Source organism: Tenrec ecaudatus, chromosome 4 (genome assembly GCF_050624435.1).
Source record: "Tenrec ecaudatus isolate mTenEca1 chromosome 4, mTenEca1.hap1, whole genome shotgun sequence".
In the NCBI taxonomy this organism is placed as follows: domain Eukaryota; kingdom Metazoa; phylum Chordata; class Mammalia; order Afrosoricida; family Tenrecidae; genus Tenrec; species Tenrec ecaudatus.
The window spans coordinates 205,840,690-205,867,605 of NC_134533.1; the positions used below are offsets into that span (position 1 = coordinate 205,840,690).

The following is a 26,916-nucleotide window of genomic DNA, read 5'->3' on the forward strand; positions in this document are numbered from 1 at the left end:
GATGCCATGCCGCTGGCCACACGGGGTGCACGCAGTTTGGTGTGATGTTTGCTCTCCCCTCCCTTTCCTGCATGCTGTGCTGCCTCGCCCTGCCCTCCTCGATGCTGGCCCCCTTCCTTTGTGCTTTTTCAAACAAGAGAAGACCCATGGCTTGACGTGCGTAGCCCACGACTCGTCCACACTCAGAGATGGCCCATTGACACGGGTGCGCGGGCACCAGAGTTGGTACAGCTGCCGCCCTCCCACCCGTCAGAAAGGCTGGCCAAACAAGCTGCCAGACTCGGAGCAGGGTAGAGGGGCAAGCAGAAGGCACTTGCGCAAACCACGGACGGACAGTAGGAGTGTCACTCCCCCCCCCTCCCCCCGCAGCCTGCAGGCCCCTCCGTCTCTGAGCAGATCCAGCACGAGCCTTTCCAAAGTCCAGCAGTGGAGCGCTCCCGTTACATCCATCCCCTGGGACCCTGGGACCCGTGAGCAGAGGCCCACAGAGCTGGGTCTGTGTCCACCCGGCACAGCAGCAGTATGGCCTCCCCGTGCACATCCCCTTGGGAAATGGTACAGGAGCCCGAGGGCACTCTGCCAGAGAAAAACCAACCAATCTCCTCGTTTAGTGAAACTTATACGAAACAAACAAACAAAAATCTGTTCCTTTGAAAAGACAATGGCTTTGAGGTGAGATGGCAGAGGCAGAAGATAAGGTCAGTCGGAGTGCCCTTCCCAAAAACCCCTGGTGAAGGAGAAGACCCCAACTGTTGAGCGCTCTCAGAAGCTGTTCACAGGGGTCCCATGACTTCCTTGGAGCCACATTGACCAGGCGCCCAGCCGGCCGGCCGCTGGGAACAGAGAGTGCTTTGGGAAGTTTCCGGGGAGCGTTCGGGCACAGCTCCATTTGCCAGTGCCCTTCTGCCCCTGGGACCAGTAGTGGCCTCCTACAGCGCCCGTGTCCCCATCCAGCCTCCCTTCAGGCAGAGCGGAGCGCTTTCTGGAAGAGTGGTCTTCCGTGTCTGCTGGCCCCAGCACATCCTGCCCAGGGTGAGATGAGAAACAGGATGTCCATGGCTTTGCTGCGAGCGCCCTGCTCGCCTGTCCAGCCCCACATGGGACCCCGGGCCTCTCCTCCCAGGCGTGCTGGCCTCACACTCACCTTGAATCTTCTCCCTCGGGGAGATTAGCGCTGTCCTGAGGCGCTGTTTCCTTCCGGTTCATTAACATGCTTTCAATCTTTGATTTCTTAAAGCCAACTGAAAGTGAAAGTGTCCCTGTCCCAACTGCTGCGCCTGGGGTAAGATCAGTAACTGGTCCCCGGGGCTGGGGCCCTTCCTCGTGATTCCCCGACCATGTGGAGTGCTCCACGGTTGTCCTTCTCTCCATGGTCGGCCGTCCTTCCAGAGCAGTCTCTGCAGTGGTTTGCACTCATCAGTGTCCAGTGCTCTTCTCCCGGCCATGCATGTGCCGCGTGGACACAGCTCCCCGAGCCCTGTGCTGTTAGCATGGCGCCTTCCCTTTCATAGCATGCTCTGTAAGGCGCAGCGGCCCTGGAAGCACAGCGTCAACTCTCTCCCCTGTCACCCCGCATCTGCTGCTGTGTTTTCTGAAAGTGTTGCATGTCCTACTTTCCGTTGGGTCTGACCTCTCCGTGATAACCCTTCAGAACTCTGAAGAGAGCAATAGAATCTCCATCACCTTTTTCCGTCTTTTCCGAGTGATGCGACTGGTGAAACTGCTCAGCAGGGGGGAAGGCATCCGGACACTGCTGTGGACTTTCATTAAGTCCTTCCAGGTAAGGGCCACGCTGGGTGGTGGCCACCCCAACTCCTTCCAGGGCAGCAAGCACATGGAGTGCTGGAGAGGCCCCGTGCCTCAGAGAGGGTGGCTGCCTGCAGGCAGCAGGACACGTGCCCTAGAGGTTTGCCACGCTTTCTCACAGTGGCGTGGGTACCGGTGGTGACTGGCTATGGCGCAGCCATTCTTCATGAAGCTCCCTTCTCCCAGGGCTCAGCAGTCCTGTCAGTCAGCTGGTGTGGATCAGACCCCAAGGCCAGTGCCTCGGGTGGGCAAGCACACCCAACGTCCACCTCTGGGCTGTCTGTGGCTGGGATGTGTAAGCTTAAGCCAGGGCTCATTCGACACCTTTGAGGCCCCATGCTGGCGCAGCGTGATTTTGCTCTGTTCCTGAGTAGAACCCAGCCTCTCCTGTCCTTTTCCCACTGGCACCCACTGTGGAGAAGGGGGCAGAGGCTTTCACACACGTGTAGGAGATTTGTGGATCTGTACAAGCATTAGAAAGCGAATCATCAGTCCATATGGACTTTCTAAATTCAAAAATAATAAAAGCAAAGCTCTACAAATACAGCAAAACCCAAACTTGCCCCTCACCCACTTCCGAGGTGACTGGTGTAGCGCCCCGATACGCATCTCTCCATGGTGGGCTGTGTTTTCCCAGCTGGAACAGGTTGGGGTGCGGATACCTTGTTGGCTGCCTCTTCAGATGGAGGAGAAGGAAGGTGCTGTAGGCGCGGGTGCCGGGTGCATGGCTGTCCGGCTGTCTCCACTCCTGTGGGGCCCTCCGTGGCCTATGACTGGTGTCACAGAGGAGAAAGGACCCAGACTTGGTGCCCACTCAGTTGGCTCTTTGCTTCCCTAACCCACAACCTCAACTTTGTGGGTCTTCCAGGAAGTGTGCATTTTAAGAAAGGGGTCTGGCATTCTATAACGACAGCCAGAATGGAGTTCTCTCCCCTGACCCAATAACGTAAGGCTTCACCCACATCAAATCCCTAGGATAAAGAAGCAGGGTGCCTTGTGTGATGAAGGTGTTCCTTTGCATGTACACCCCACCCCAAGCAGTAAACATTGAAGGGCGTAGAGGTGTTCCAGATGTGTGTGTGGTGGGGCGGGGGCGGTTTGATAAGCTGCTGAGGGACGCAGTGCCCACTTCAGAAATCCTTCCGTGGTGGTGAGCCTGCTGAGGGCCAGGCCGTGGGAGGGTGCATTTGTGCTGCAGAGGAGGGAGCCGGATTCCACAGTTGTCCCAGCCTGGGTCTTCACAGGGTGTAGACATGCATCTCTGTGCCCCGCTGCGCCACGCTGCGAGGACCCCCAGGTAAGCAGAGCCCTTTCTCCCCGTCAGGCCCTCCCTTACGTGGCCCTGCTCATAGCCATGCTGTTCTTCATCTACGCCGTCATTGGCATGCAGGTGAGCTCGCCCCGGACTAGGGCCAGAGAGAGAGAGAGAGAGAGAGAGAGAGAGGTGAGGGGAGAGCTCTGCCGGAAAGGGCCTCTGGACAGAGGCTGCACGGAGGGGGAGCGGAGTGGGGGGGTGCAGAAAAAGAAAACGCGTCCTGGTTGAATGAGTGAAGTGCCAGGCACTGTGGGAAAGCCCAGGTTCTAAATCTGACACATGGTGTGTGGAACAAAGCCTGTTCATTTCTCCTGATCGCTTCTCCCCACAGATGTTTGGGAAAGTTGCCATGAGAGACAACAACCAGATCAACAGAAACAACAACTTCCAAACATTCCCCCAGGCAGTGCTGCTGCTCTTCAGGTAATGGGCTCGCCCTCCAACTCCAGGCCGGGAGAACTCTCCTGGCCACAGGGAAGGGGAATGTGTCCAGAATGTGCAGCCTGTCCCAGTTGATGATGGTGTGTGTGTGTGCGTGTGCGTGTAAGGACAGACACCGACACTTGAATCCCAGGAGAGTTTTGCAGGACTGTTGGGCTGCTCATATGCACACTTTCCCCCGGGGAGGTCCCTGGTCGACTCGGAGGCCGTGGGGAAATGAGACGCTGTCTAACTCACACAGGGACTCTGCCTTCAGTGTCCTCAGGAGGATGGGAAGTTGGCAGCACCTGGAGACTTGGAGACTTGGTGACCTAGTGGTTATGAGTTGGGCTGCAATGTGAAATGTCAGCAGTTTGAAACCACCAGGCACTCCTTGGGAGAAAAACGGGGCTTTCTCCTCCTGCATAAAGTTACATTATCAAGCACCCCCAGAGGAAGTTCTGCCCTGCCCTGTAGGGTCACTATGAGTCAACATTGCCGCAATGGCAGTAACAGAGTATTCTTTTGCCCACCCAGTGAGGAGCAGCCTAGTATTTGCAGTTTAAGATTTCATAGAGTATTTTCAGCTCCATTAGATAACTCTGAGTAAGAGTTGGGGAATTGTGGAAATAATGTCTCATGACTGGAGTAACAAGCCCTTTGCAAGTTAGATTGCTACCAGCTCTTGTTTTCCGTAGCATTGAGTGAGGATCTAATCAAGCTGTCCGATGCAGTTGAGCCGTTGTCATACAGGGGTGTAAAATAGTTGTCATCAGGTGTCCTGGAGTTGTTTCAGACTCACAACAAACCCATGCATGAAAGTGAAACACCATCGGGGTCCTGGGCCATTGCGACATCTGAGCCCATTGTGGCAGCCCTCCCCCCGCCCCCCCACTGTCAATCATCTCCTTGAAGGTCTTCCTCTTCTAAGTGGCCCTGCACCAGGACATGTCCCTCCTGACAACTTGTCCAGTGTATGTCAGTCAGCATCTCATCATCACAGTAGAACATGCTGAAAGTTAGAGAAGGCACAGAAGCAAAATATCCCATTAACATGAAAATCAACATGGTAATTATGCTTCCAATTCTTGTCATAAATCCAGCAGAGTGAAGAGTGCCACCAGTTATTAGAATCGATTACATTTCAACATAAGTAGGAGCTTTGAATTTTCTCAAATTCAATCTGGCTGTGCCCCAAATTTCCTAAGCTTTGTTCTAATGAAGAATTTTGTTTCCCTGAGTGTTAAACCTCAGAGTCTGACTTCCTTCTCTCTCTCTCTCTCTCTCTCTCTCTCTCTCTCTCTCTCTCTCTCTCTCTCTCTCTCTCTCTCTCTCTCTCTCTCTCTCTCTCTCTCCTATCTTAAAAGATGTGCCACCGGAGAGGCCTGGCAGGAGATCATGCTGGCCTGCCTCCCCGGGAAGCTCTGTGACCCAGAATCCGACTATGACCCTGGTGAGGAGTACACGTGCGGGAGCAATTTTGCCATCGTTTATTTCATCAGCTTTTACATGCTCTGCGCGTTCCTGGTAAGCGAGATGCAGCTCAGTGATGCTTGTCCAACGTTGGTGCTGCAGCCCCATCGGTCCCCGTGGCGTGTGCCCTCTGTTGCTGGGCACTACAGACTCCACCCTGCAGCTGGAGGGTGTTGTGTCCCCAGGCCTGTGTCGCCACACCACACAGACCTGGTAGTGACATGGGTTACTCTTGGGGCTGTTAACTGGTTACCAGGGCATAGTCCGAGCCCACCAGCCACTCTGCGGGAGAAAAGTGCGACTTTCAGGTCCTATAAGGATTTCCCCTTCGAACCAAACATGCTGCTGTTGAGTCGGTTCTGACACACGGTGACCTGGATGGGTAGGACCGCCCGGTGGGTTTCTGAGACTTTACATTTTTACAGAAGTAGCAGCCTCGCCTTTCTCCCACGGACCAGCTGGTGGGCTCCAACTGGGGACCTTGTGGCTTGCGGCTCAGTGCCTGGCCCGTCACGTCAGCAAGATTTACCATCTTGGAACCCCACAGGGCCATTCTGCTCTGTCCCGTGGGGTACTGTGAGTTTAGTGGGTATGATGTAAGAGGAGCCTGGAACCAGCAGGTTTGAGGTCTCCCCCGCCTCACCTGTTTAGGGCAGTTGTTTCCTGTTCTAAGAAAATCCCTAAGACTGTGAGTGAGTATATGAAACTGTACTGTGCCCCAAGCCAGCGAATGTATTCTTCTACCCTCCTCTGGAACGATACCAAAGTCCACGCCACTTGGAAATCTAGAAGCCAGCACTTGTCTTATACATTCTTCCAGCAGGACAAACAAAAGCAAGACTCTACAGCCTCCTGAAGAAAGGGGCCCGCGTGGGCCGGAGGCAGATGCTGGGGTCCAGCTCAGCTCTTCCTCCACCGCTGCAGCTCTCCCCTCGTTTGCTCTTTCAGATCATCAATCTGTTTGTGGCCGTCATCATGGACAACTTTGATTATCTGACCCGGGACTGGTCTATTCTGGGGCCTCACCATCTAGATGAATTCAAACGCATATGGTCAGAATATGACCCTGAGGCCAAGTAGGTTGACCAAGAGTCCCCTGGGCTGGTGTGGGCTAAAGGGTCAGCCCAGCCAGTGCTACCCTGGACCTCATGCTGGGCTTTGCTTCCAGGGGAAGGATCAAACACCTGGATGTGGTCACGCTGCTTCGACGCATCCAGCCACCGCTGGGATTTGGGAAACTGTGTCCACACCGGGTGGCCTGCAAGGTAAGTGCCTCGCTGGTGTGTCAGGCCACCTCATGGGGGCTCGTTGCTTGGTTCACGCAGCAGCTTCGGGTGCTGGGAATGCAGAAGTGAGTAAGCGGTCTGGTTTCTGCCTGGAGGAACTCTCAGATTTGTAGCGCTTGGAAACCCCATCAGCCAACAGTAAGACTAGGGAGGGAAATCTTGCATCTGCCCCTGGGTGAGTGGTTGAAAAGGTGGCAGGTGAATCGAGCCCAGAAGGAGAGGGGAGAGTTTGTCAGAAAGGAAGCCATGTACTAAGGCAGCTCAGAGAGTCCAGAGGCGGCAGCAGAGAACAGATGTCATGTAGGGAAATAGGTGTTTTTGTGGCTGGAACGCAGGAGGAAGTAGCCGCAGGCCACCAGCACAACCTGCGCCACATCTTCGTCATGGTAAGAGGCCATCTTCTGTGCCTTGCCAAGGTCCGTGGAAAACAGGGAGAGACTGGGGAAGGAACCTGAGTAGATTGTCATTTCAGACAGTGGACTCTGTTGGCAGTGTAGATGTAGACAGTGGAACCAGTGCGTTAGCTGAGAATTGAAGTTAGCCTGAATGAGGGCGGTAGAAATGGGAACAGAGAGGCGGCACGGGTTCGAGGTACACTGCGGAAGTAGGGAACACTTGCCGTTTTGATAAGAGTCGATTCATCTCTATCCTGTTGAGATTATTGCCATTTCCTATAGATTGTAGAGATCAGCCCGTCTGCTGTGCTGCCGCTCTTTGCTTACGCCGTTCTTGGTTCCTCGTTTGCCTCCTCAGATGGAGTCTTTTCATGCCCAACAGGCCCCAGTCAGCTGGTGTGTTCTTTTCATGATGTTTGATAGTATGTTTATGCCCTGAAATGGGGCCCTTCAGTTTATCTCTACTTTCTCCTTCACGATTTTTACAGCTTTATATTCAAAACTGGGATTAAGAAAGCGAAATTGTAGATTCACATTTAGCTCTTCCGTCCATCTTGGGTTGGTCTTTGTGTGCCATTCCCCTGCAGATGGAGATTAAAGTGTGCCAGCCCCAAGTGTCAGGGTACTGTCTCTTCCCCATTTAATGTTTCTCAGTCCTTTGTTGAAGCTCAGGGACCAGTAAGTGGAGGATTCTGTTTCTGGGAGCTCTTTTCCTCTTCCTGGGACCCCCTTTTGAAGTTGGTTTTCCTTCCATAGAGTTCACAGGAAGCCCTCATGTTGTTTGTGACAACAGAAAACAATTCCCTTTTTAAAAGGAGAAACGTAAGGTCTGATTGAAAGACTGCTTTTAGAAGCACAGTCTGTGCAATTGCCCGGGGGATCCCGGGCCCTGGCTGTGACAGCCCCAGGAAGGCTGTAACCAGAGCTGAAAGCAGCGGGACAATGTTTAAAACACAAGGGGTTTCAGAACACCCACGAAAACATGGAGTGAAGAGATAACGGAATTTTCTTCGGGACCTTGTGGGAGCCCCCTCAGGCATTACACTTGCAAAGAAATGGGTGTCAAATTCGTTGCTCCCTGCTCAGAAAACCCCAAAGTCTCCAGGAGCATGTTCTCGGGGTCCTGTCCCTCATCCTTGCTTCTTCTCGGGTGGGACCCTTCAGAGAAGAAGTCACAGAAGCCGAGTGCTTCACCCCTTCCCCAGGATCAGCCTCTGTCCCGTTTCCTAATCCAAGAGGGGGCCAGTCATGTATCCAGCCTGGTTCTTCTTGCGTGTGGGTGTCCAGGCTCTTCTGTAAAGAATCCGAGTGCCCGTAAGGTAAAGTGGTCCATGTGACTTACCCCTGGAACCTGCTGGGGAACGAATTCCGGCTGGTTCTAGGGTGGGTCATAGGAATGGGGTGGTGAGCACAAGGTTCTAGTTTCGTCCATCCATAAGGAGGAGAGAAACAAAGCCTCTTTCTTGAGAACCTGTCTGCCAGGAAACTTTTCCATCCCAGCGATCATCATCTCTGGTCCCCTTTAATCCTCTTGAGACCCATTTGTCATAGGTATGCTTATCTACCTTGCAAGCGAAGCAATTGGGGCCTAAGGGTGGGTCACTCACCACCATCCTCTGACTTTCAGCGGCAGCGTCCAAGGGACACAGGAGAAGCAGGGAGTGTGGGTCCTTCTCTGAAAGACCAACTGCCTGGCAGTCTCACCGAGGGAAGCTTCCTGAAGGGGCACTCCTGAGTCAGAAAGAACAGTGGACACTGCTGCTGGGAACTTATGATCTAGGCCCTGAATCTGGCCTTTGCACGTGTGCAGTTACTTAACCCTGGAGGTTATGCTCAAAACAGAGCTCTCACCCTAAGACAGTTGATCAATACAAGAGGGAGAAGACGATTTTAATGGTGAGGTGCAAGTGTAAAATTCAAGGGAAGCACACTAGCCGAGTGTCAGCATTTCTGCTGTGTAACTTGCACGTTGATCTTTATTGTCCAAGAGCCCCCTGGCTTGTAGTAGGCCCCAATGTCCATTGAATTGGGAGTTGAGAGAGAAGCGATGAGATGGGAGCTCAATACAGAAAAAGTGTCAGAGGGTCAGGTTATCAGCAATCCTTCGCATTCTATGTAAATTTTCTTTCTTAACATTATTTCTAATCTTTAGGGAGTATGACCTTATAAGTAGAAAGTCCCAGAATACACACACACAAAGAAGGACTAATAAATGAAATCAAAATGTCAAGGTATAAGATCAATACCAGAAATCAACTCTATTTTTATCTACTAGCAGTAATTAATATGGAAAAGGAATGTATAAATCATCCATAAAAATAAAATACTTAGGAATGGATTGCCAAGCATGTGAAAGTCTTGGATCCTGCTGAGAGAAATGAAAGAAGACCTAAGCAAAGAGCAAGTGGCCCCTTGCTCCTACACTGGAATGCTTAAGACGCAGTGCTTCACGTGAGGTGGCTGTACTCCTTGCAGTGATTCACAGACTAGATGGAAGTCCCACCAGAATCTGTCTTTTTGCAGAAGTCAGAAGTGTGACCCCAAAGTTCATAAGGAAATGCAAGGGCTTATTTTGTATAGCCAAACAATCTTGAGATTAACAGAAAATAAAGTAAGAAGACACACACATTTTCAACTTTTCAAAATCCGTGCGCAACCCCTGAGCCACCAGGGAAGTCACGGAAGTACCATGTGACCCAACAGCCGTCCTCCTGGTTATCCCGAGAGCTGAAAACATGCCGTCAGACCGATGTTTGTAACAGAGCGACAATCGGTAGCCCAAAAGTGAGACAGCTGCAATGTCCACCAGCTGATGAGTGACAAGCCAAATATAGTGCAGCCCTCACACAGTGGGCTACATTCAGCCATCAGAAGGAATAAAGCACGGATGCATTCCAAAAGCAGCTGCATCCTGGACACATTCTACTAAGAAGTTAGCTACAAAAAGCTGCACATTTTGTGAGCCCATGTACAGGGAATACCTTGAGCAGGCAAATCCATGGAGGCAGCACACAGAGAGAGAAACCAGGGCAGGACTGTTCACTAGGGACTGGGTTTCCTTTGGGGATGATAGGTGCAGAACATTGTGAAGGTAGTGAATTTCCATTGGAGACACTTTAAATGGTGGGTTTTATGTCTTGTGGATTTCTCCTCCGTTTTAAAACCAGAAAGTAGCCGGGTACCATCAGCTTTCTTCACCGCCTTTGCTTATGCACATTTTTGTCTTCAACGATCTGTTGGGAAGGTGATCATCATGGAATTCCAGTTTAATAGAAAAAAGTATTCTTTCCTTGAGGGAGTACTTGCGTGGAGGCCCAATGTCCATCTGCTACTTTAATACTAAACCTATAAATATGTGCATAGATCTATTTCCCCATCATCATATATAAATATATTTACATATGTACATGCCTGTATTTAGACCTCTATAAATATCCCTTGCCTCCTAGTTCTTTCCTCTATTTCCTTTTACTTCCCTCTTGTCCCACTATCATGCTCAGCCCTCATTTGGGTTTCAGCATTTCCTCTTGCTTACATTACCCTTGAGCAAGGCCAGCCAGGCCTCTTACACCCTCTTCGCCACTGATATTGGATCACTTGTTCCCTTGTCCCTGGGTTGGTTAACACCACCACCTTTCCCCCACCTCCTCCTTTCCCCTACCTCCTCCTTTTCCCTACCTCCTCCTTTCCCCTGGAACCATTGGTCCCGTTGTTTGTGATGGTGCCCGGCTATCAAAAGATACAGCTTCTGGGATCTTAAAGGCTTTAAGATAAGCAGGCAGCCATCTAGCTCAGAAGCAGCAAAGCCCACATGGAAGAAGCACACCAGCCTGTGTGATCACGAGACATCAAAGGGTTCAGGGACCAGGTATCAAGGAACAAAAAATGATATTGTGAATGAGGGGGAGTGCAGATTGGGGACCCAAAGTCCATCTGTAGCGAACTGGACACCCCTTACAGAAGGGCCACAGACGAGCTAGTCAGGGTGCAGTGTAGCAATGGTGAAACATACAGCTTTCCTCTAGTTCTTAAATGCTTCCTCCCCACCACTATCATGATCCCAGTTCTACCTTACAAATCTGGCTAGACCAGAGCATGTACACTGGGACAGATAGGAACTGGAGACACAGGGAATCCAGGACAGATGATCCCTTCAGAACCAGTGGTGAGAGTGGTACCAGGAGGGTGGAGGGAAGGTGGAACTGATTACAAGGATCTACATATAACTCCCTCCCTGGGGGATGGACAACATAAAAATGGATGAAGGAAGATGTCATACAGTGTAAGATATGAAAAAATAATAATGCATGAATTATCAAGGGTTCATGAGGGAGGGGAAGTGGGAGGGAGGAGGAAAATAAGGACCTGATACCAAGGGCTCAAGTAGAAACCAAATGTTTTGAAAATGATGAAGGCAACAAATGTACAAATGTGCTTTACACACAATGGATGGATGGATGGATGGATGGATGGAGTTGTACGAGACTCCAATAAAATGATTTTTAAAAAACCAAAACAAACAAAATAACAAATGTTGGGAAGGATGTGGACACAAGACAGCCCCCATCTACTACTGGTAAGAATGTCAGATGGATATCGAAATGCAAAAGAAACACACCCACGTGTTCTTCCTTTGTTTGCAGAGATTAGTTGCCATGAACATGCCTCTCAACAGTGACGGGACCGTCATGTTTAATGCAACCTTGTTTGCCTTGGTCCGGACTGCTCTCAAAATCAAGACAGAAGGTACGTAAGCACTGTGTGGAAGAAGGGACAGGAGGTGGTGGAGGCAGGAGCAGCATATCTCACCTTGCATTTCCCCACCTCAGCCTTTTCTTTGTCAACCAGGAGCCCGAGGGAGGGGGCAGTGCATGTCAGGAGACTGGGTGCTGTGCCTGGCTGTCCGGTTGTCCCCTGCCTCCCCCAAGCCTTCTTTCCCTCCTCTGGGTTGTCTTGTTCTGACAAACTCTGTGGTGATTCATACAACCACTCACTGTGTTCCAGGAGAGGCAGGTGAGGGGTCAACCGCCATCAAGGTCTTTCTAGCTGTCCCTGCTGCTCAGTTGTATGGCCTTCTGTTCTGACATGAGCTGTCTTCGCCATGAAAAGGGAATGAGTGCCCTGTGCCAAGCAGATCATAGGGCTCAATCGATCTGTTCGCACAAGCACCACGTAGCTCGGAGCACGTGTTTGGCACTTGGGAAATCCTGTCTTCTCAGAAACCAGAGTGGTCTTCATGGCCCTGCTGGTAAGATCTGGTAACACAAGCATGTCTCTGGCCTTTGGCTCAGGGTGACTTCAGAGCAGGGATGGAAAGCAAGTTGCTATCAGTTGAGGATGATTGGCAAGTGAGGAAAGGAGACCAACCACATAGGGAGTCGACTCTGATAAGAAAGGTGGGGGTGGGGTGGGGTGTGTGTGTGTGTGTGTGTGTGTGTGTGTGTATTTGTTGTTTCTACACAGGGAGCCGACTCTGAAAAGAAAGGGGTGTGTGTGTGTGTGTGTGTGTGTGTTGTTGTTTCTACACAGGGAGCCGACTCTGATAAGAAAGGGATGTGTGTGTGTGTGTGTGTGTGTGTGTGTGTGTTCTATCTGGAAAAGTGAGTCCCTTCAAGCCTCCCTAACATGTCCTCTTTGTGTTGTGCTCACATGTGCATGGCTTGGACAGCACTGCTGAAGGGTACAGAAGGCAGGCAAGTCTGAGGTTGTGACATGTGAGGAGACGACAGAGTGTAGATGTGCCTGGGCATATCAGCCCTTGTAACAAGGATGAGATGAGTATATGCAGTCGGAATACAGAGAACTTCTAATCCGAGTGAAATTTAGGCTGAATCTTAAGGATGGAGGCTGAGTTTACAACGGCTGGAGACAAAGGAGAGGGCATCCTAGGCCGGAATCCAGTGGAAAGTGAGGCTGTTGATAAGGTTCAGGATGCCTGTCGCTGTTTTAGCCAAATACAGAGACCATGTTGGTCCAAGAAATGCTGAGCTTATCTCTGCGAGCACTCAACAGAAAGATGCATCCAGCATAAAAGCCTCCCAAAACTGCTTAAAATTTTCAGAGAAAGGCAAGCAAGTTATGCCCATGGAGGGAATGTTGAACGGGTTTGCTACAGTGACCAGAGGCTGCAGCTCTGGGACACAGGAGTCGTGGGTCACAGGCCCCGGGGCGGGCTGCAGCATCCTATCACTCTCGCCTGCGAGGTCTCAGGTGCCAACTCTTGTCTAAAAGGCCCTGCTGATTGGGATGGCTTTGTTCACCCACATTTGCTGACTCAGAACACACTTAGGTTTAACAGGGAATTTCACTGCAAAGGGAGTGAGGCTGACTATTACATTTGGATTTTTCTACATACCAAGTCTTAAATAGACTAGATCTCAAACCTTGTCAAATTTTCAGCACTGATTAACAGCAGGCTAACTTCGAGTGGTCTAGGCTGTGGGAGATAAGAGGGACTCGATGGCAGTAGACTTTCCAGGTGTAGCAGAACGTTCCCATGGTGAATGCCTGGCCCACCAGAAGGGCTGTGACTCGCGCAAGTGGGTGACCCTGACTGGGGTGAGCCTGGGGGGAGGGCTTTTCTCTACTGAAGCCCAGTCCACTAGTCCATGCCAGGCTCAGGCAGAGCAGCTGGCTGCTGCCATAAAAGGAGGGGTGGGGGAGCTGGGAGTAAGAAATGAAGCTTGGCTGTCCCTTTTTGCCTTTTTCCACAGGGAACCTGGAACAAGCTAATGAAGAGCTTCGAGCTGTGATAAAGAAAATCTGGAAGAAAACTAGCATGAAACTGCTTGACCAAGTTGTCCCTCCAGCTGGTGGTCAGTGCAATCTATTTCCCAAGTCGTTCTTAGCCACCATGTCAGTTTAGCGGTAGTGCCTGGAGAAAGTTCCAGAGAGAGTTGCGGGATGTTTCACCATCAGCCAGGGCATTGTGGTCAACGACCAAAGAAAGCCCTTTGGTGCCACCGAGAGTCCTGGTTTGAGGTCATATGCAGAACATTCCCCACAGAGGAGAGGCTTCCTGTGGGGTGGTTTGGTGGGGGGGGTTGGGGGAATGAAATATCTTAAATCAGTTTCCAATTATCCTTCAACACATTGTTGAAAACCTTCTATAAAAAATAGATCTTTTTCAGGAAATAGTATTTTTGAAATGTTCTTTCTTATAAGCCTGAATTTACTCATATGTATGTATGTATGTGCACATGTATATACATAGATACACATGCCAAAAATATCCTTTCATTAGGATTTAGTGTAGAGGCAGAACTAACAGGCATGTCTATTTCCTCTTGTTATTAATCATAAAATAACTGACTAAACTCTCTTTGGATATTATATATATATATAATGCACATATATATATAATATAATGTTTTTCTACCTTTTGTTTATGTACATCTGAACTTAGAAGTTAAGGCGGTTGTTTTGCCTGTTTTATTTTCAAGTTTTAACGGTGCAGGCTCTGTTTGCTGGCCCCTGCAATATGGTAGTCCCCCACATCCACCCCCGGACCCAGGGAAATAGTGGGTAGGTTAGGTGAGCAGCATGACCTTTAGAGTCCCACTGCCCTTGCAACTGTTGAGATTGGTCTGGCTCAGGTCTGGATCCCCGGGCCAGGACGGTGGCCAAGGCGGAAGGTGGCCACCTCTGGAAGGTGATAACCTGGGATTCCCGGGGGTGGGGGTGGGGGACAGAGAGCAGCGTGCCGCCCACCCGTCCACCTCTGCTCCTCAGCAGGAAGCCAGCAGCAGCAGGGACTTTTGTCGCTGGCAGGACCCCTGGCGCAAACCTGGGGAAGATGGCCCAGAAAGAAGCCTGAAGGGAGAACCAAAGTGAACCAAATTCCACCCGGGGGCCGGGGAGAGCGGATACTGCACATTTAAAACGACTTTTGGTTTCCATTCTTTTCCTTTCAGCTGCACACCCAAGTGTTCGCATGGCTCAGACGAACTGCTTTCTAAAAAAAAATGTTGTAACAATCTGCTCGAGCTTTTTCTGCAGCCTCCATCCCTTCCAACTCTCAGTCTTTCGGAATATTCTGAAGCAATTCTGTTTTAGGGTGGTGGCATGGAATCAGGGTTATCTCTTGCCAGCTCTATTCCCCAACAATGTTTCTTGAAACACGGATGCATGCTTCAGAATAGCGGCTGTGCCTGTCTGTGTGAACCTCCCTCCCACCGTCCGCAGGGCCCCACACCCCCTCACTGTCCTTCACTACTCTGTGGACACGTCACTTTCACCGCCACCCACCTGACTCCCTTGCTCATCCCTGACTCCTGTCCTAGGAAAACCAGCAGCTCCACATGTAGACTCTCAGTAAAGGATCTCCTGGACGTTTAACAGGAAGAGCCCTGGTTAGGCTCCAGCTGGGCTGTAACCCACGTGGTCAGCAGTCCGAAACCACCAGCAGCCCTGAGGGAGGCAGCCTGGGCTTTCTACTCTTGTCAACAAGTACAGTCTCAGAGCTCCAGAACAGGGTCGCCATGAGTCAGCACTGACTTGGTGGCAGAGACGTTAATAAAGGAGAAAAGGCCTTCTGTCTCCTGGGTCCAGTAACTGGACGCAGGTGTTCTTCTTTGTTTCTAAAGATGGATTGCGGTGTGGGGTGAGAAACATTAACCTGTCCCGAAGTGATCACAGGAAACACTGTGATGGCCACGGAGGAGACAGGGTCCTAGTGGACACAGGGTCCTAGTGGACGCAGCGCTGCTGTCCGCATGTGGGGTGCTGTGTGCAGTGCTGAGCAAGGTCGAGTCTCCAGGCAGCACAGGAAGAAGTGCTGAAGGCAGTGACTTTCAGGTCTCGCTGAGCAGACTCAGAGATGGGGGCCAGGCAGTTTCAGATGAGTGGTCCCCCCTCCTTTCCACCATCAGGCACACACAGTGCTGGGCTAACAGCCAGGGAGCTTCCTATGGCGGAGGGCTTCCATATCCCACACACTGTTTGCTGGGTGGGGCCGCAGACTGAGTGTAGTGGCACCTGGGCCTGACAGGTGTGCCATCTCAGGACCCCATCACCCTAAACATAGAGCAGAGTAGGGTGCTTGTTGTAGGAGGTGGATGGGGGGGGGCAGGATCTGGCAAGGTGTGTATAATTCCAGCCTTGCCTCCCTCCTGCAGGCTCTGGGGTCTAGGGGTATTTGGCCATGGGGACAGCCTAGCCACTCTCTCTATCCTCAGTGCTGAGCTGCCTCATGTCTCATCCCTGCCCCTTAGCTCATATTCATACCTCCCGCTTCCAGTCTTCTCCTGCTGTAGCAGGGCTCCTTCCTCCTCTTGCAAAACCTCCTCTCCTTGCCCAGAACCTCTCCATGCCTGGGGCCTTCCTTCTTTGACCTGGACCCGAAGCCTTTTCTCCCTAGGCACACACAGCACTGACCTCTCCCTCCAGCCCAGAGCCTAGAAGTCTCACAACACCCATTCCTTTTCTCACCTACACCACGTCTCTCACTTCCTTACTCTTGAGAGCGCTCTTGAACCCTAGCCTCCCAACCAGTTCAACATCTCAGTGGCCAATACCACATGACCCTGACTCCTGCCTGCAGAGCCCTGAGTGGGGCTGAACACCGGGGACAGAACCCTGGGTAGCCCTCTGCACTGACTGCATCGCCCAGCAGCTCAAGCCCTGGGCCAGGACTCTGGCCCCTGCAGGTTCGTGTGATGCAGGCTGGAGGGCACTGGCCCTTCGGTCTGTGTTTGCTGGGTGCATCTGAGGGTCTGTTGCAAGCAGAGCCCTTTCTGAGGGCCCGTAAAGAAAGCATGGGTCCCTGGACCTCAGAGAGTGCAAGGCAGAGCATGGCAGGTGATGGACCTCCCTGGGTTCTTGGAGTGAGTAAGAAGTCAGACCACCTCCTGTGTGCAACCAGAGAGAGAGAGAGGTATCCCAGGTGAGGCAGTGCTCAGGAGCCAGTGGCAGCTATTCCCCAAGGTGGTGGGTGGAGACAGGTCCAGGGAGGCCCAAGCCTGGGGTCAGGCCCCAGCTCTGCTGGCTTGAGGCCAGTCATTTACCCTCTCCACCCCCAAAAAGTGGGCAGACCCACCCTCAAAAAGTTGTTGTGAAGGGGCCGTGAGGTGCACATAGAATCCTTCGGACACAGGCCTCGCACCTGTGTGCCGCCCGGCAGTAGACGGCAGATGACTGTCCATATGCACCCCTGAGTGAAGTGAGTGGTGAAAAGTACGGACCTGAATGGTCCTTGTTCTGCCTTCACCTTCTTTCCCATAGCCAGGCAACCCGGATGTGCCTAGACCAACCTGGGACTTGCCACCCCACACACAGCCCCTCGGTCACTCAAGGAGTCTTGCCGCCAGGGCCTGGAGAACATAACACACTTTAAAGAGGCCGACCACCGCGAGCTGTCCTCCTTTCCCACAGAAGCACCGAGTAGCTCCTGACCAGGAAGGTTGGAGCGGTATCCCTGAGTGGCCCAGCCACCTCCACACAGGGCCTGTGAGCCCAGCACCAAATGCAGCTCCACAGGCTTCCATCAGCACACGCAGGGGGTCCTACGTGCCCCCGGCCTGCCGTGTTCTAGAATCCGTTTCAGGAGATGCCACAAACCACTGTGAAGTAACAGTGACAGTCGAAGAGAAGCTTGGTCGCACTGTCCCCTGAGCACAGAGTCAGTGGTTTGACCCACCAGCCTCCCATTCCACGGGCGGGAGATGCAGTCGTCTGCTCCTGTAAGGACTGACGGCCCTGGAAACCTTATGTCTCCTCCAGGGTAACAACCCTGCAAATCCCCCAAGAGAGGTGGCAGTGAGGCCAGTGTGAGTGGGCATCCATGCTGTGGCAATGGATGTGGGGGATGCTCCCAGACATCAAGACCCCAGCACTTAGGACAGACATACCAAGCCTGTGTCCGAGGGTTCAGTGTGCCATGCCTCGTCTCGTCTCCTGTGACCCTCAGCTCCTCCGAGAGGCTGGGACTCCCGTTACTGCTTTGTACAGACGAGAACAAAAGTGCAGAGAGGGTAAAGCCCTGCCCCAGGTCAGCATGCAGTGGCCAAAGTGAGGACCAGCAGCCACCCCTCCTCCCAGCTTGTATGAGTTGTGGTCAGCAGCCATGTGGCCTTCAGCTTTCCCCCAGGGCAGCCAGGTCTCTCTGAGTGCCCTCTCTCTGGGGGCGCAGGGCCAGACCCTGGACTGGTTTACGGACACAGTCAGAGCCTCTGTTCTGCCTCATGCATCCCCTCTTAGGTGCCAGCCAAGCTCTGACTTCCTCGTGGTTCCTGGGCAGAGTGGGGGTTGTTCTGCCAAGCAGACGAGCCAGCTAGCTCTCTGCGACATGCAAACAAATCAAAACAAGAGAAACAAAAGCACAGCCAACAAATGTCTGCAGACGTTACTGGCAGAGAAGAAAGGGCACATGCAAGCCTAGACTTTTCTGAGCCTTCCTGTCTTCCGAGTATGTGTGTGACCTTTCTGGGCTCTCCATCTGTATCTCCAAGACATGGGGATTTGAATGGGGAATTGCCCTGGAGGATGTCTGTAGTAATTACACACGCAAATCCCCATGTGTAGGGGAGAAGATAGGGCCCGTGAGCCTTTTTCTTTCTTTTTCTTTTCCTTTTGCTTTGTAATTTTTGTTTGAAGTAAATAACCAAGATAGCATTTCAGCGTTTTTGACTAATAAGCTGCTGCTGAATTACACTCATTCCAAGGATATTATTTTCTGCAATTTTGAGTCAGTTCGTTTGACAGGCTCCAAGGTTGAGCCTCAGCCACTTTGCAAAGCTATGCTTCCCGCTGGATTGAGGTTCCCGTGTTGTCACCTGAGACTCGGTGCCTTGTGCCCGTGCCCACCCCCGGCCCCTCGCCCTACCCCCCAGCTCCCAGCCAGAAGCGAGTGTTTCGGGTCTTGGTCCCAATGTGCTGATGCGGGAGAGCTCTGTCTGGTCTCTCCGTTTAGATGATGAGGTAACCGTGGGGAAGTTCTATGCCACTTTCCTGATACAGGACTACTTTAGGAAATTCAAGAAACGCAAAGAGCAAGGCCTGGTGGGGAAGTACCCAGCGAAGAACACCACGATTGCCCTACAGGTGAATGCGCTTTCCTTTGCTTCTCTCACTCCACTAATAATGTCACCAGCTATTTGAAACACTAGACAGCTGACGTTCCCACAGGATTGTGTGTAAACCGGGAGACTGCACACTCCCCAAATTGTGGACTAGCCATTGCTGGGTCCCCAGGTAAGTACCTGCATCCCTGTGCTTTCTCTGTGGGCCCCTCATCTGCTTCCGGCCTTGTGTGGCAGGGCCCCCTGGACAGCTTCCCAGCCCCTGCCCTGCCCCCACACTTCCCGGGGAAAGGCCCCCAGTCCTTGCACCCTTTCCTCCAGTCCTTTCCCAAGGCAGTGCCCACCCCTGCAGAGGCACCCACACTGAAGTCCAGCTGCTGTGGAGGGCTCCCCGGCTGCCCCCGCCCCACCCCAAGCTTAGTGGCCCTAGCTGCACAGCAAACAGCTTTTCCATCTGAACGCAAGAGCTTTGTTTTGTTTCTGTTTGTTCCTTACCCCACTGCGCAGTTGGTTTTCGGTCCATTTCAGTAACATCCTTCACCTCCTAGTGTGTTTACCGTGGAGTGTGTGTGTGTCCGTGTGTGGGTGTGTATTTACTGTGTGGTATGTTGTGTGTGGATGTATTTACTGTGGTGCTGTGGGGGGTGTGCTCACAGTGTGTCCTGTCTGTGGATTGTCTTCTGGTGGCTGCGAGGCTTGCTGTGCAGGAGCCTCTCTCACAGACCCAGGCTCCCCTCCTCCAGCCCTGGCCAGGCTCAGAGAGTGTGACCATGCCTCTCAGGAGACGCTGGCCCAACCAAGGAATCAGAATCCCAGGGAAGCCCCTGAGGGTCAGTCCAAACTCTGGGATGGGAGAGAGGTGTGTTTGGATGAGAGGGACCATGGTAGACAGATGGGGAAAACTGGGAGAATGGGAAATGGAAGGAAAAACACTAAGAACTTGGAAAAGGGAGAGAGAGTAACTGGTGGGCTGCAGGAGACCCCCGGCCATCCGAAGCCTTTGAAAGCCCTGTCCTCTCTGTGACCCAACATACTTCCATCAGAAGGGGAGGGTTCGTTTGCACCCATTTTTATGTAGTCACTCTGCAGTGGCTCTCAGGTCCTGTGACTGTCATGTGTCTGGAGCTCTGCCTCAGAGCCATCGGCCAAGGTCCGTGTGGAGCAGCCATGGGCCTTCATGTCTGGGGGAGAGCTCCTGGTGGGGTCGCTGCCATCGCGGAGGCTGGCCTGTGATCTTGCTGACTGGCAGTGACAAGGAAAGAGCAAGGGTTTGTGCCTCCAGACCAGGGGGTGGGCGTGGGTAGGTTGGTGGTGGTGGTAGGTGATGTGTGAACTCATGGAGGAGTCTTGGCGGTGCCCAAACAGCTGCAGCACTTGGGGGTGGGGGAGGGGGTGGGCCGGGGAGCCAGTGTAAAGTCTGAAGACAATCTCCACTCTTTCTTTCTCTGGTCACCTGCTCCAGAGGTACCGCAGGGAACCACAGCCTGTAGATAGCCCCAGGTGTGGGCTCCAGGGGCCAAGGGCTGTTGCCCCTGGCTGACCTCCTGGAGCCCGGCTCACGACTAGTCTTAAAAGAAGCCAAGGAGACAGATGTGTCTGTGTTTGGACAGGAGTCTGGGCCGTGCGTGCTTGAGGAGAGCGTGGCCAAGTTGGGTGCGCGAATGTGTCTTTGAAGGTTCTCCCCTCTCGGAGGTCAGAGTTCCATAGTAACCCCCTCGGCTGACATTCTGGAATTCTAGTTGGTGGGGTTAGAACTTGGTGGGTGTTCTGGAGGGGGACGCTTACGAGTCATCGGTGCCTTGTGTCTTCACTTAGCTCTTTGTCCTGAGCCCCTTCTCTTAGCTGCTGAAGCACAGAGGGCCAGCAGCCAGCTGCAGGAGGGCCTAAGGCGGCCCATATGGATGACTTCAGTACTGGCTGTGGTGGCTGCATGTAGTTTTGTGTTTTATGGTTCAAAACATGCAGAAACCGCAGGTGGTTCGATGGCGACCACATCTTATTGTGGGATTCACTGAGTCCCGAGTTGAAGAGTCCAGCGGTGCTGACACTGCCTGGGTGAAGAGACTCTCCTACACTGTGTTAACACTCAGAGGTTTTTCATCTAAATATTTTGTTTTACTCTGTTGTTTATTGGAAGAGTTTTATTTCCCTGGTGAAGCTCACATATTTCCACTTAGTTGATAATGTCAACACATGTCCACATGGTTCTGTGGGGAATGGAGGCTGTGTCCATAGTTCATGAAGAGGGTGCCGCAGAGAAGATTAACTTGGGTTCATAATCCTGACGCGTTCTGTAGAAGCATTTGATTCTGAAACAGATATTGGAAGTAGAAGAACTTGTGTCTTTGGGAGGCTAATTCTCCTTCTGTTTTTGCATCCTCTGCTGTGAGTGACGCTTCCCTGGATGAGCGCAGGGGGGGTGACACAGCAGCAGGGGGTGGGGGCGGGGAGGTAGGAGTGGTGGATGTGGGAGGCATGTTGCCCACACTCTGACTAGAACAAGGTCACAGACCCCTGAGGAAGCCCAGGGTCGTGGGCCCAGCCTGTTGAGAAGTGGGGCAGCCACTTCCTTCCTGGATGAGAAGCCGCATGGCTAGCTGAGTGACCGACCGCGTGTGGGGCCAGAAGAAGAGCCGTGGGCATGCGTGCTTGTGCTGCGTAGAGTGCAATCTGTTTGGACTGGTTTGGAACGGGTCGACTTTCTCTGCACCTCCTATGCAGTGGCTTCTAAGCACACGCAGTGGCCCTTAGCAGTGGTTTTCAGCAGTGGGCACCATCTGGTTTCCCTCTAGTCAGACCAGTGACAGTGTTGCCTCCTCCGTGGCTCTCGGCGCCTTTGGGCCGAGCAAGCATAAGCAGGAGCTCGGCAGCCGGTGCCCTCTGTGATCTGTGTGAGTGCGTAGTTCCATCACCCCATCCATCCTCATCTCTGAAACGACCTTCTCGCGAGCCCCTCCCCAAGAGGGCAGTAGAGAAGCTGCATCTGACTTTTTATTTCCTCCTCCATCTCTGACATGCCATGCTCGCTGTTGTGTGACTCAGCACCGCCCTCCATCCATTGTCGCTGCATCCCAGAGACCTGCAAGTGCCCCGAGGAGCAGCCAAGGCCGCATGCCGTCCCCGAAGCCAGTCGCCATGCATGCTGGGTGTCTTGCCATCCCTCCCACACAGACATAAACTAGTCCAGTGTTCTGTGGACAAGAACAAGAAGCGGTCCCCACATGGGGAAAATTGGGTTCATTTCTCTTGACGCCCAAAGATCTCCTTCAATGCAAGAGACTCTGCTCTCTGATGGGACCCAAGGAACTGCCTGCCCTTCACCGAGCCCTGCTGGAAGCCTGTCAATCAATCCAGTGGCCAAAACCTATAGAGGGATAGTCTGTTTGGAAGTTGGGTGTAGGAGGAGGCCGTTGTCCAGAGCCATAAAGAATGAGGTGGTTCCATTGTATCCTTGTCAAGCTGTGACCCTGCCAACATGTGGTGTAGGTGGTCACGTGGAACATGGGAGGCACACAAGAAAGCCATGGACCTTTTTGCCCTAGGTGTGCCTTCTTCGGGAGGCCTGGTGCGCGGGGCAGAGAAGAGGGCATGCCACATGTAGTGGGCAGCATCAAAGCCCTCACGCCGTCCACTCAGGCTCCAGGGTAGTGAGGTGCTTTTTGTTTCTGTTTCTTTTGTTTTTAAGCATGATTCCATCTAAAGCCTTAAAAGAATATTTTTAAAACTCTAAGAGAAAGAAGTACAGATGCTAAGAGATGAGATTTCACTGGCTGATTCGTTTGTTTCAGATGCTTGAACGGATGCTTTAGAATATTCTGCCTGAGCTACGGCACCAAGCTCGTTAGTCGGAAGGCGTTTGTGGCTAAGCCTTGAAAGGGAAAAGTCTCAAGTGGGCTGATTTCTACTGAAACAGCATTTCGGGAGAAACACAGATCAAACCCAAGGCCCCAGGGAGGCCCCTTCCAAGCAAAGCACTCCTGCAGAAGGTGGAAGCAGGGCTGTGGCCGCCCGTCACCAATGCTGCTCACGGTGGCCCTTTGTCCTGAAAGGGAGCAAACCAGGCTTTACAGTCTTGCCTTCTAAGCAGAGACTCAGAGTAAGGGGGAGAGAGAGAGAGAGAGAGAGAGAGAGAGAAAGAGAGAGCACAGAAAGGGGGCAGCAGCCCCCACAGAGAAATGAAGTGAACACAACTGCCTGATGTTGGCCAGTAAAAGAAAAGTTAAATAATAATAATCATGAAAAGAATAAGCAGACCTGCCTAAGGTGGGCAGCTGACTCCGTTCCAAAGTCCTGCATCCCTAGCTTGCCTGAACTCCCAGAGCCTGGCAGGCCCCTTGGCGCTGAGCGACTGAGTTCCTCTCCTGCCCACGTCCGTCATGCCTCTGACCAGCCGGCCCGCTCGCTGCAGTCCCAGCTCAAAAGCAGCGAGGAGTGGACAGAACAGGAAGCGCAGACACACCCATCTCAACTAACTCACCCGCATGCCAAACCAATCCAGACACCGCCTCAGGTTCCATCCCAGCGTGTCCACTGGAAACACCGCACACCCAACCCTCATCTGACATTGTCCGTCTGTAGTTTGTGCTCAGAGCCAGCCTGGGGGTGTCTCTTTGGAAGCAGTGTGGCCTAGTTTCAAGGACACTGGGAGTCAGAGGGCCTGGGTTCTAATCCCAGCCTCGAGTGCTCACCTGCTGCGTGACTTTGGGCAAGACACTTAACCTCTCTGTGCCTCAGTTTCCCCATCTGTAAAATGGGGGCAATAATGTCGACCTACCTCACAGGGCTGTTGTGAGGAATAGCTAAGTGATTGTAAAGCACTTTGAACGTATAAATGCTTATTATTAAGGCTACACCAATAATAATCTCCTATGCCTGTTTACTACTGGAACTTTAAGACCCTCTTGTTCTCCTTCCCTCTCTTTTCTTTTCTGTCACTGGAGTGGCCCATCGAAAGAGAGCACTCCCCCCTTTTAAGACACCGAGGAAATGTGCGTGATGGTGTAAGCAGAGGTAAACCCTGACAGGTGGCCGTTTGCTTCTCAAAAACAATAGTTTGTTGTGTTTGGTTCATTTCTGTGCCCATGAAAGGCCGCCGCCGCCCCACCCCCCTCCCCGCGAGCTTCCTTCCCTGCCTGCGGACGTCAGTCTCAGCCATTCCCGGGGGTGCTGTGAGGAGCCCACACAACTGATGCCAAGCCGAGACGTTCAGAATGGCCCGTTCGTTCGATGTTCCCAACTCGCCCCGGTGCAGAGATCTTGGGGAACCGTCCAAATCCGTGTCTCCTCCCAACTGTCTAGAGGGGAGAGGGGCATGCTAGCCGCGCTGCCTGCTGCTCTGTGCAGGCTAGAGAGGCAGTGTGTGTGTGTGTGTTTGTGTGTCCCCGTGTGCGTGGGTGCAGTAGGGGGGACGGGGGAGACGTGGAGAGGGGAGAGCCAGGAAGCACTGTTTTGTCCCAACAGAAAAGCTCCCCATGGAGCCTGGGAATTCTGGGAACCAGCTCTGAGAGAGAGCAATGGCCATGGGGGGGTGGGGCAGTTCCTGCAGTGACCACACAGAGCTGCCCAGTCAGATTTTTTGTTCCCTGGACATAGGACCTTTGGCCTGACTGTCTCTCACCATTTCAAATAGTCTGATCAGCCTGACTGGAAATGGACTCTGAAAACACACACACACACACACACACACACACTCACTCCCACACTCTCACTCACACTCACACACACACTCCCTCCCTCCCCCACGCTTACACACACACAGCCCTGAGAAGCTCTGCGGGCAGTATGCCCACTTGCCCCTCTCCACACCTTTCCAAGGTTCTGGGAAATGTCAACTGGAAAATTGTTTGCATGAATCAAAAGCGAGTCCTGCCCTCCTGACCCGTGCTGCTGCCTGGGGGATGGGCACTGGAAGGGGCGCACAGGTGCCCTGCAGGGAGGCCTTGCCATTGTCTCCGGGAGCCCTGGTGGAGGCACAGGGTGGTATAGCACAGTGGCTCTGCTGGGGGTCTTCGCAGACACACTGACAGCAGGCTAGGTTCCAGTCTTCAGAATCCGCTGCATTAAACTCTCAAACTCGGGGCTTGGGGGGGAGTTTCAGGCAACATCCACTTGAGAGAAGGAAGTGTCAGACTGGGCAGCCGTCAGCCTCTGCTCTGGCTTATCCCCCTCAGTTCACGGATAAGATGGCACGGTTAGCGGGCACTGCACGTTATGCACTTTCAGAAAAGAGGTGGCTAATCTTCTTTCTCTTCATACAGGAATTTTTTTAAAGTTTCAGGGAAAATAGAATTACTGATTATAAATGCAAGTTGTAGTAGACAGTAGTCTGAGATCTTAAGTCTTGTAGAATGCTCTTGTGTGTAATGCCCACAGGAGCCCTGGTGGCCGCATGGTCACCAGTTGGGCTGCTGCTTGCTGCGAGGTGAGCAGTCCAAAACCACCAGCCGCTCTGCAGGAAAGTGACGGGACCTGCTGCCCTGCCCTGTGGGTCCTGATGCCTCATCGTTGACACAGCGACAGTGAGTTTGGTGTTCAGGTTAGCCACCCACATTAGGCCCGAGGCACTGTGACCCAGCTGTCCCCAGGCAGGAGCTCGCCAAAACTTAGTGGCAGGCCATGGTGGTGGGGACTTGGGTGGGTGGGTTTCTTGAGGGCACGTCTAGGACCTGAGAAAAAATGTCTGTGCTGTAAGGCAGCCCATGAAGGAATGCCAAGGACTAGCTTAGCAACCCCACATGCAGGACGTTTCTTCTGGAAGTGGCAGAGACCCAGCAGCCTCAGTGGAATCCCCGGGAAGTGAGAAGGTAGTGCCTGCTCTGAGGAGAGGGAGGTGTCGCCTCTGTCTCTGGGAGTGGGGGGGGGAGGGGGGTTGGGGAGGGGTTGGTCTCCAGCGGTTCTCAGACATTGTGGCCCAGGGACCCTTGCATACTTTGAAGGGTTTGGGGGAGCTCCTGTGTATCGGGGGCTTTCTTTGGCATCTTGTGTTTACTGTGTTGTCCACTAAGCCTGCCCTGGCCTGCAGGCCTGCATCCATGCTCCAGCCACCTGGTAAGCAGGCTTTGTAAGCAGAGCAGCTGTTAAGGCGCTGAGGATGGGAACAGGCTAGAGCTCTGCTCTCCTCACCCACCCTCACCCTTTGGGAGATGCTTCCATGGTCTCAGCAGGGGTGTCCTCAGATCATCATCCGAGGGAGTCGTGGGGCTGTACTTTGAAAACCGCTGGTGGAGGAGACCAGACCAGCACCTCTCTCCCTTCAAGACAGAGGCTGGAGAAGCCTTTTACTGAGGAGCTTTGAAAGGTTACAGGGAGAATGGAATTTGAAAATAGGGGAATTTCTCCGCTAACTTTTTGAAGCCCCCTCGTGATGTCCCTTGTATAGTGGCACTAACCCTAGGTTCTCTCTCTCCCACCGCCTGCCCGTCACCAGCCCCCTATCTCCCCATGCAGACAGAAGCCTCCTCTGCCGCTGGTTTTGTGCCATGTCCAGGCTGAGCGCTCCATCACGTGTGCACTCAGCCCAGTGTCACTGATTGTGCTGGTCTGGGGACAGCGATATGAATGGGTGCACCACAGAAGTGGCTTCTTTCACTCTCAGCTCGCTAGGAGGTCATACCTGAGGCTAAGAGTGTGCGCCGGGCACAGAGTCCGTTTTCATAACAGCCCATGCTAATGTGTCGCTTCAGTGAGTCCCGAATGGGTGCTGCTAAGACCCTTGAAAGAAAGCTCCGCTTAAGTAGTGCCCACAGTCATGTTGGTAGGTGAGTTGGGCATGTCTGGGAGTCCCTTCTAGCCCTTTGCCCAGAAGATGCCACGGCTCTCTCTCGCTGGTGGTCACGGGGAGGAGAACTCAGTGTCATGTGTCATGGGAAGAATGAGCAGGTCATGTAACCAAATGGGAAGAACCTTGTCTTCCCTCCCGCCCTCTTGCCCAAGGGTCAGTGAGACCACAGTACAGATGTGAAGGTGTGGTCAGAACAGAAGCTGCAGTTTCCAGCTCCTACAGAGCCACTTTCCAGTAACCCTCGCTCCATCACCAGAAAACTGGCAAGACTTTCTGGTCCTGGTCTTAAATGACAGCCAAGGCTCGGGACAGAGCTGAAACGGCTCTCAAAGCTGGTTTTGAGGGGAAGGGCCTATGTTATTGGAGGTAACTTTGTGCATGGTTCCTCTGTCTTCCACAGCGATGGTAAAACAAAAAGCAAGAC

The 26,916-nt window shown here is 52.7% G+C and overlaps 1 protein-coding gene across 3 annotated transcripts in view; it reads left to right on the plus strand.

The window, feature by feature from the left end:
- CACNA1D (calcium voltage-gated channel subunit alpha1 D) overlaps positions 1 to 26,916 on the plus strand; it is a 351,497-nt gene that overhangs the window by 309,068 nt on the left and 15,513 nt on the right. For 2 of the 3 annotated variants that reach the window (XM_075549013.1, XM_075549011.1), the window contains 10 exons: positions 1,238 to 1,282; positions 1,652 to 1,780; positions 3,131 to 3,196; positions 3,453 to 3,544; positions 4,909 to 5,068; positions 5,963 to 6,090; positions 6,183 to 6,279; positions 11,339 to 11,441; positions 13,409 to 13,510; positions 18,604 to 18,734. In XM_075549013.1, the coding sequence (XP_075405128.1) occupies positions 1,238 to 1,282; positions 1,652 to 1,780; positions 3,131 to 3,196; positions 3,453 to 3,544; positions 4,909 to 5,068; positions 5,963 to 6,090; positions 6,183 to 6,279; positions 11,339 to 11,441; positions 13,409 to 13,510; positions 18,604 to 18,734 (1,053 nt within the window). The remainder of the gene's footprint in view (positions 1 to 1,237; positions 1,283 to 1,651; positions 1,781 to 3,130; positions 3,197 to 3,452; positions 3,545 to 4,908; positions 5,069 to 5,962; positions 6,091 to 6,182; positions 6,280 to 11,338; positions 11,442 to 13,408; positions 13,511 to 18,603; positions 18,735 to 26,916) is intronic. The other variant, XM_075549014.1, reaches the window with a different exon arrangement.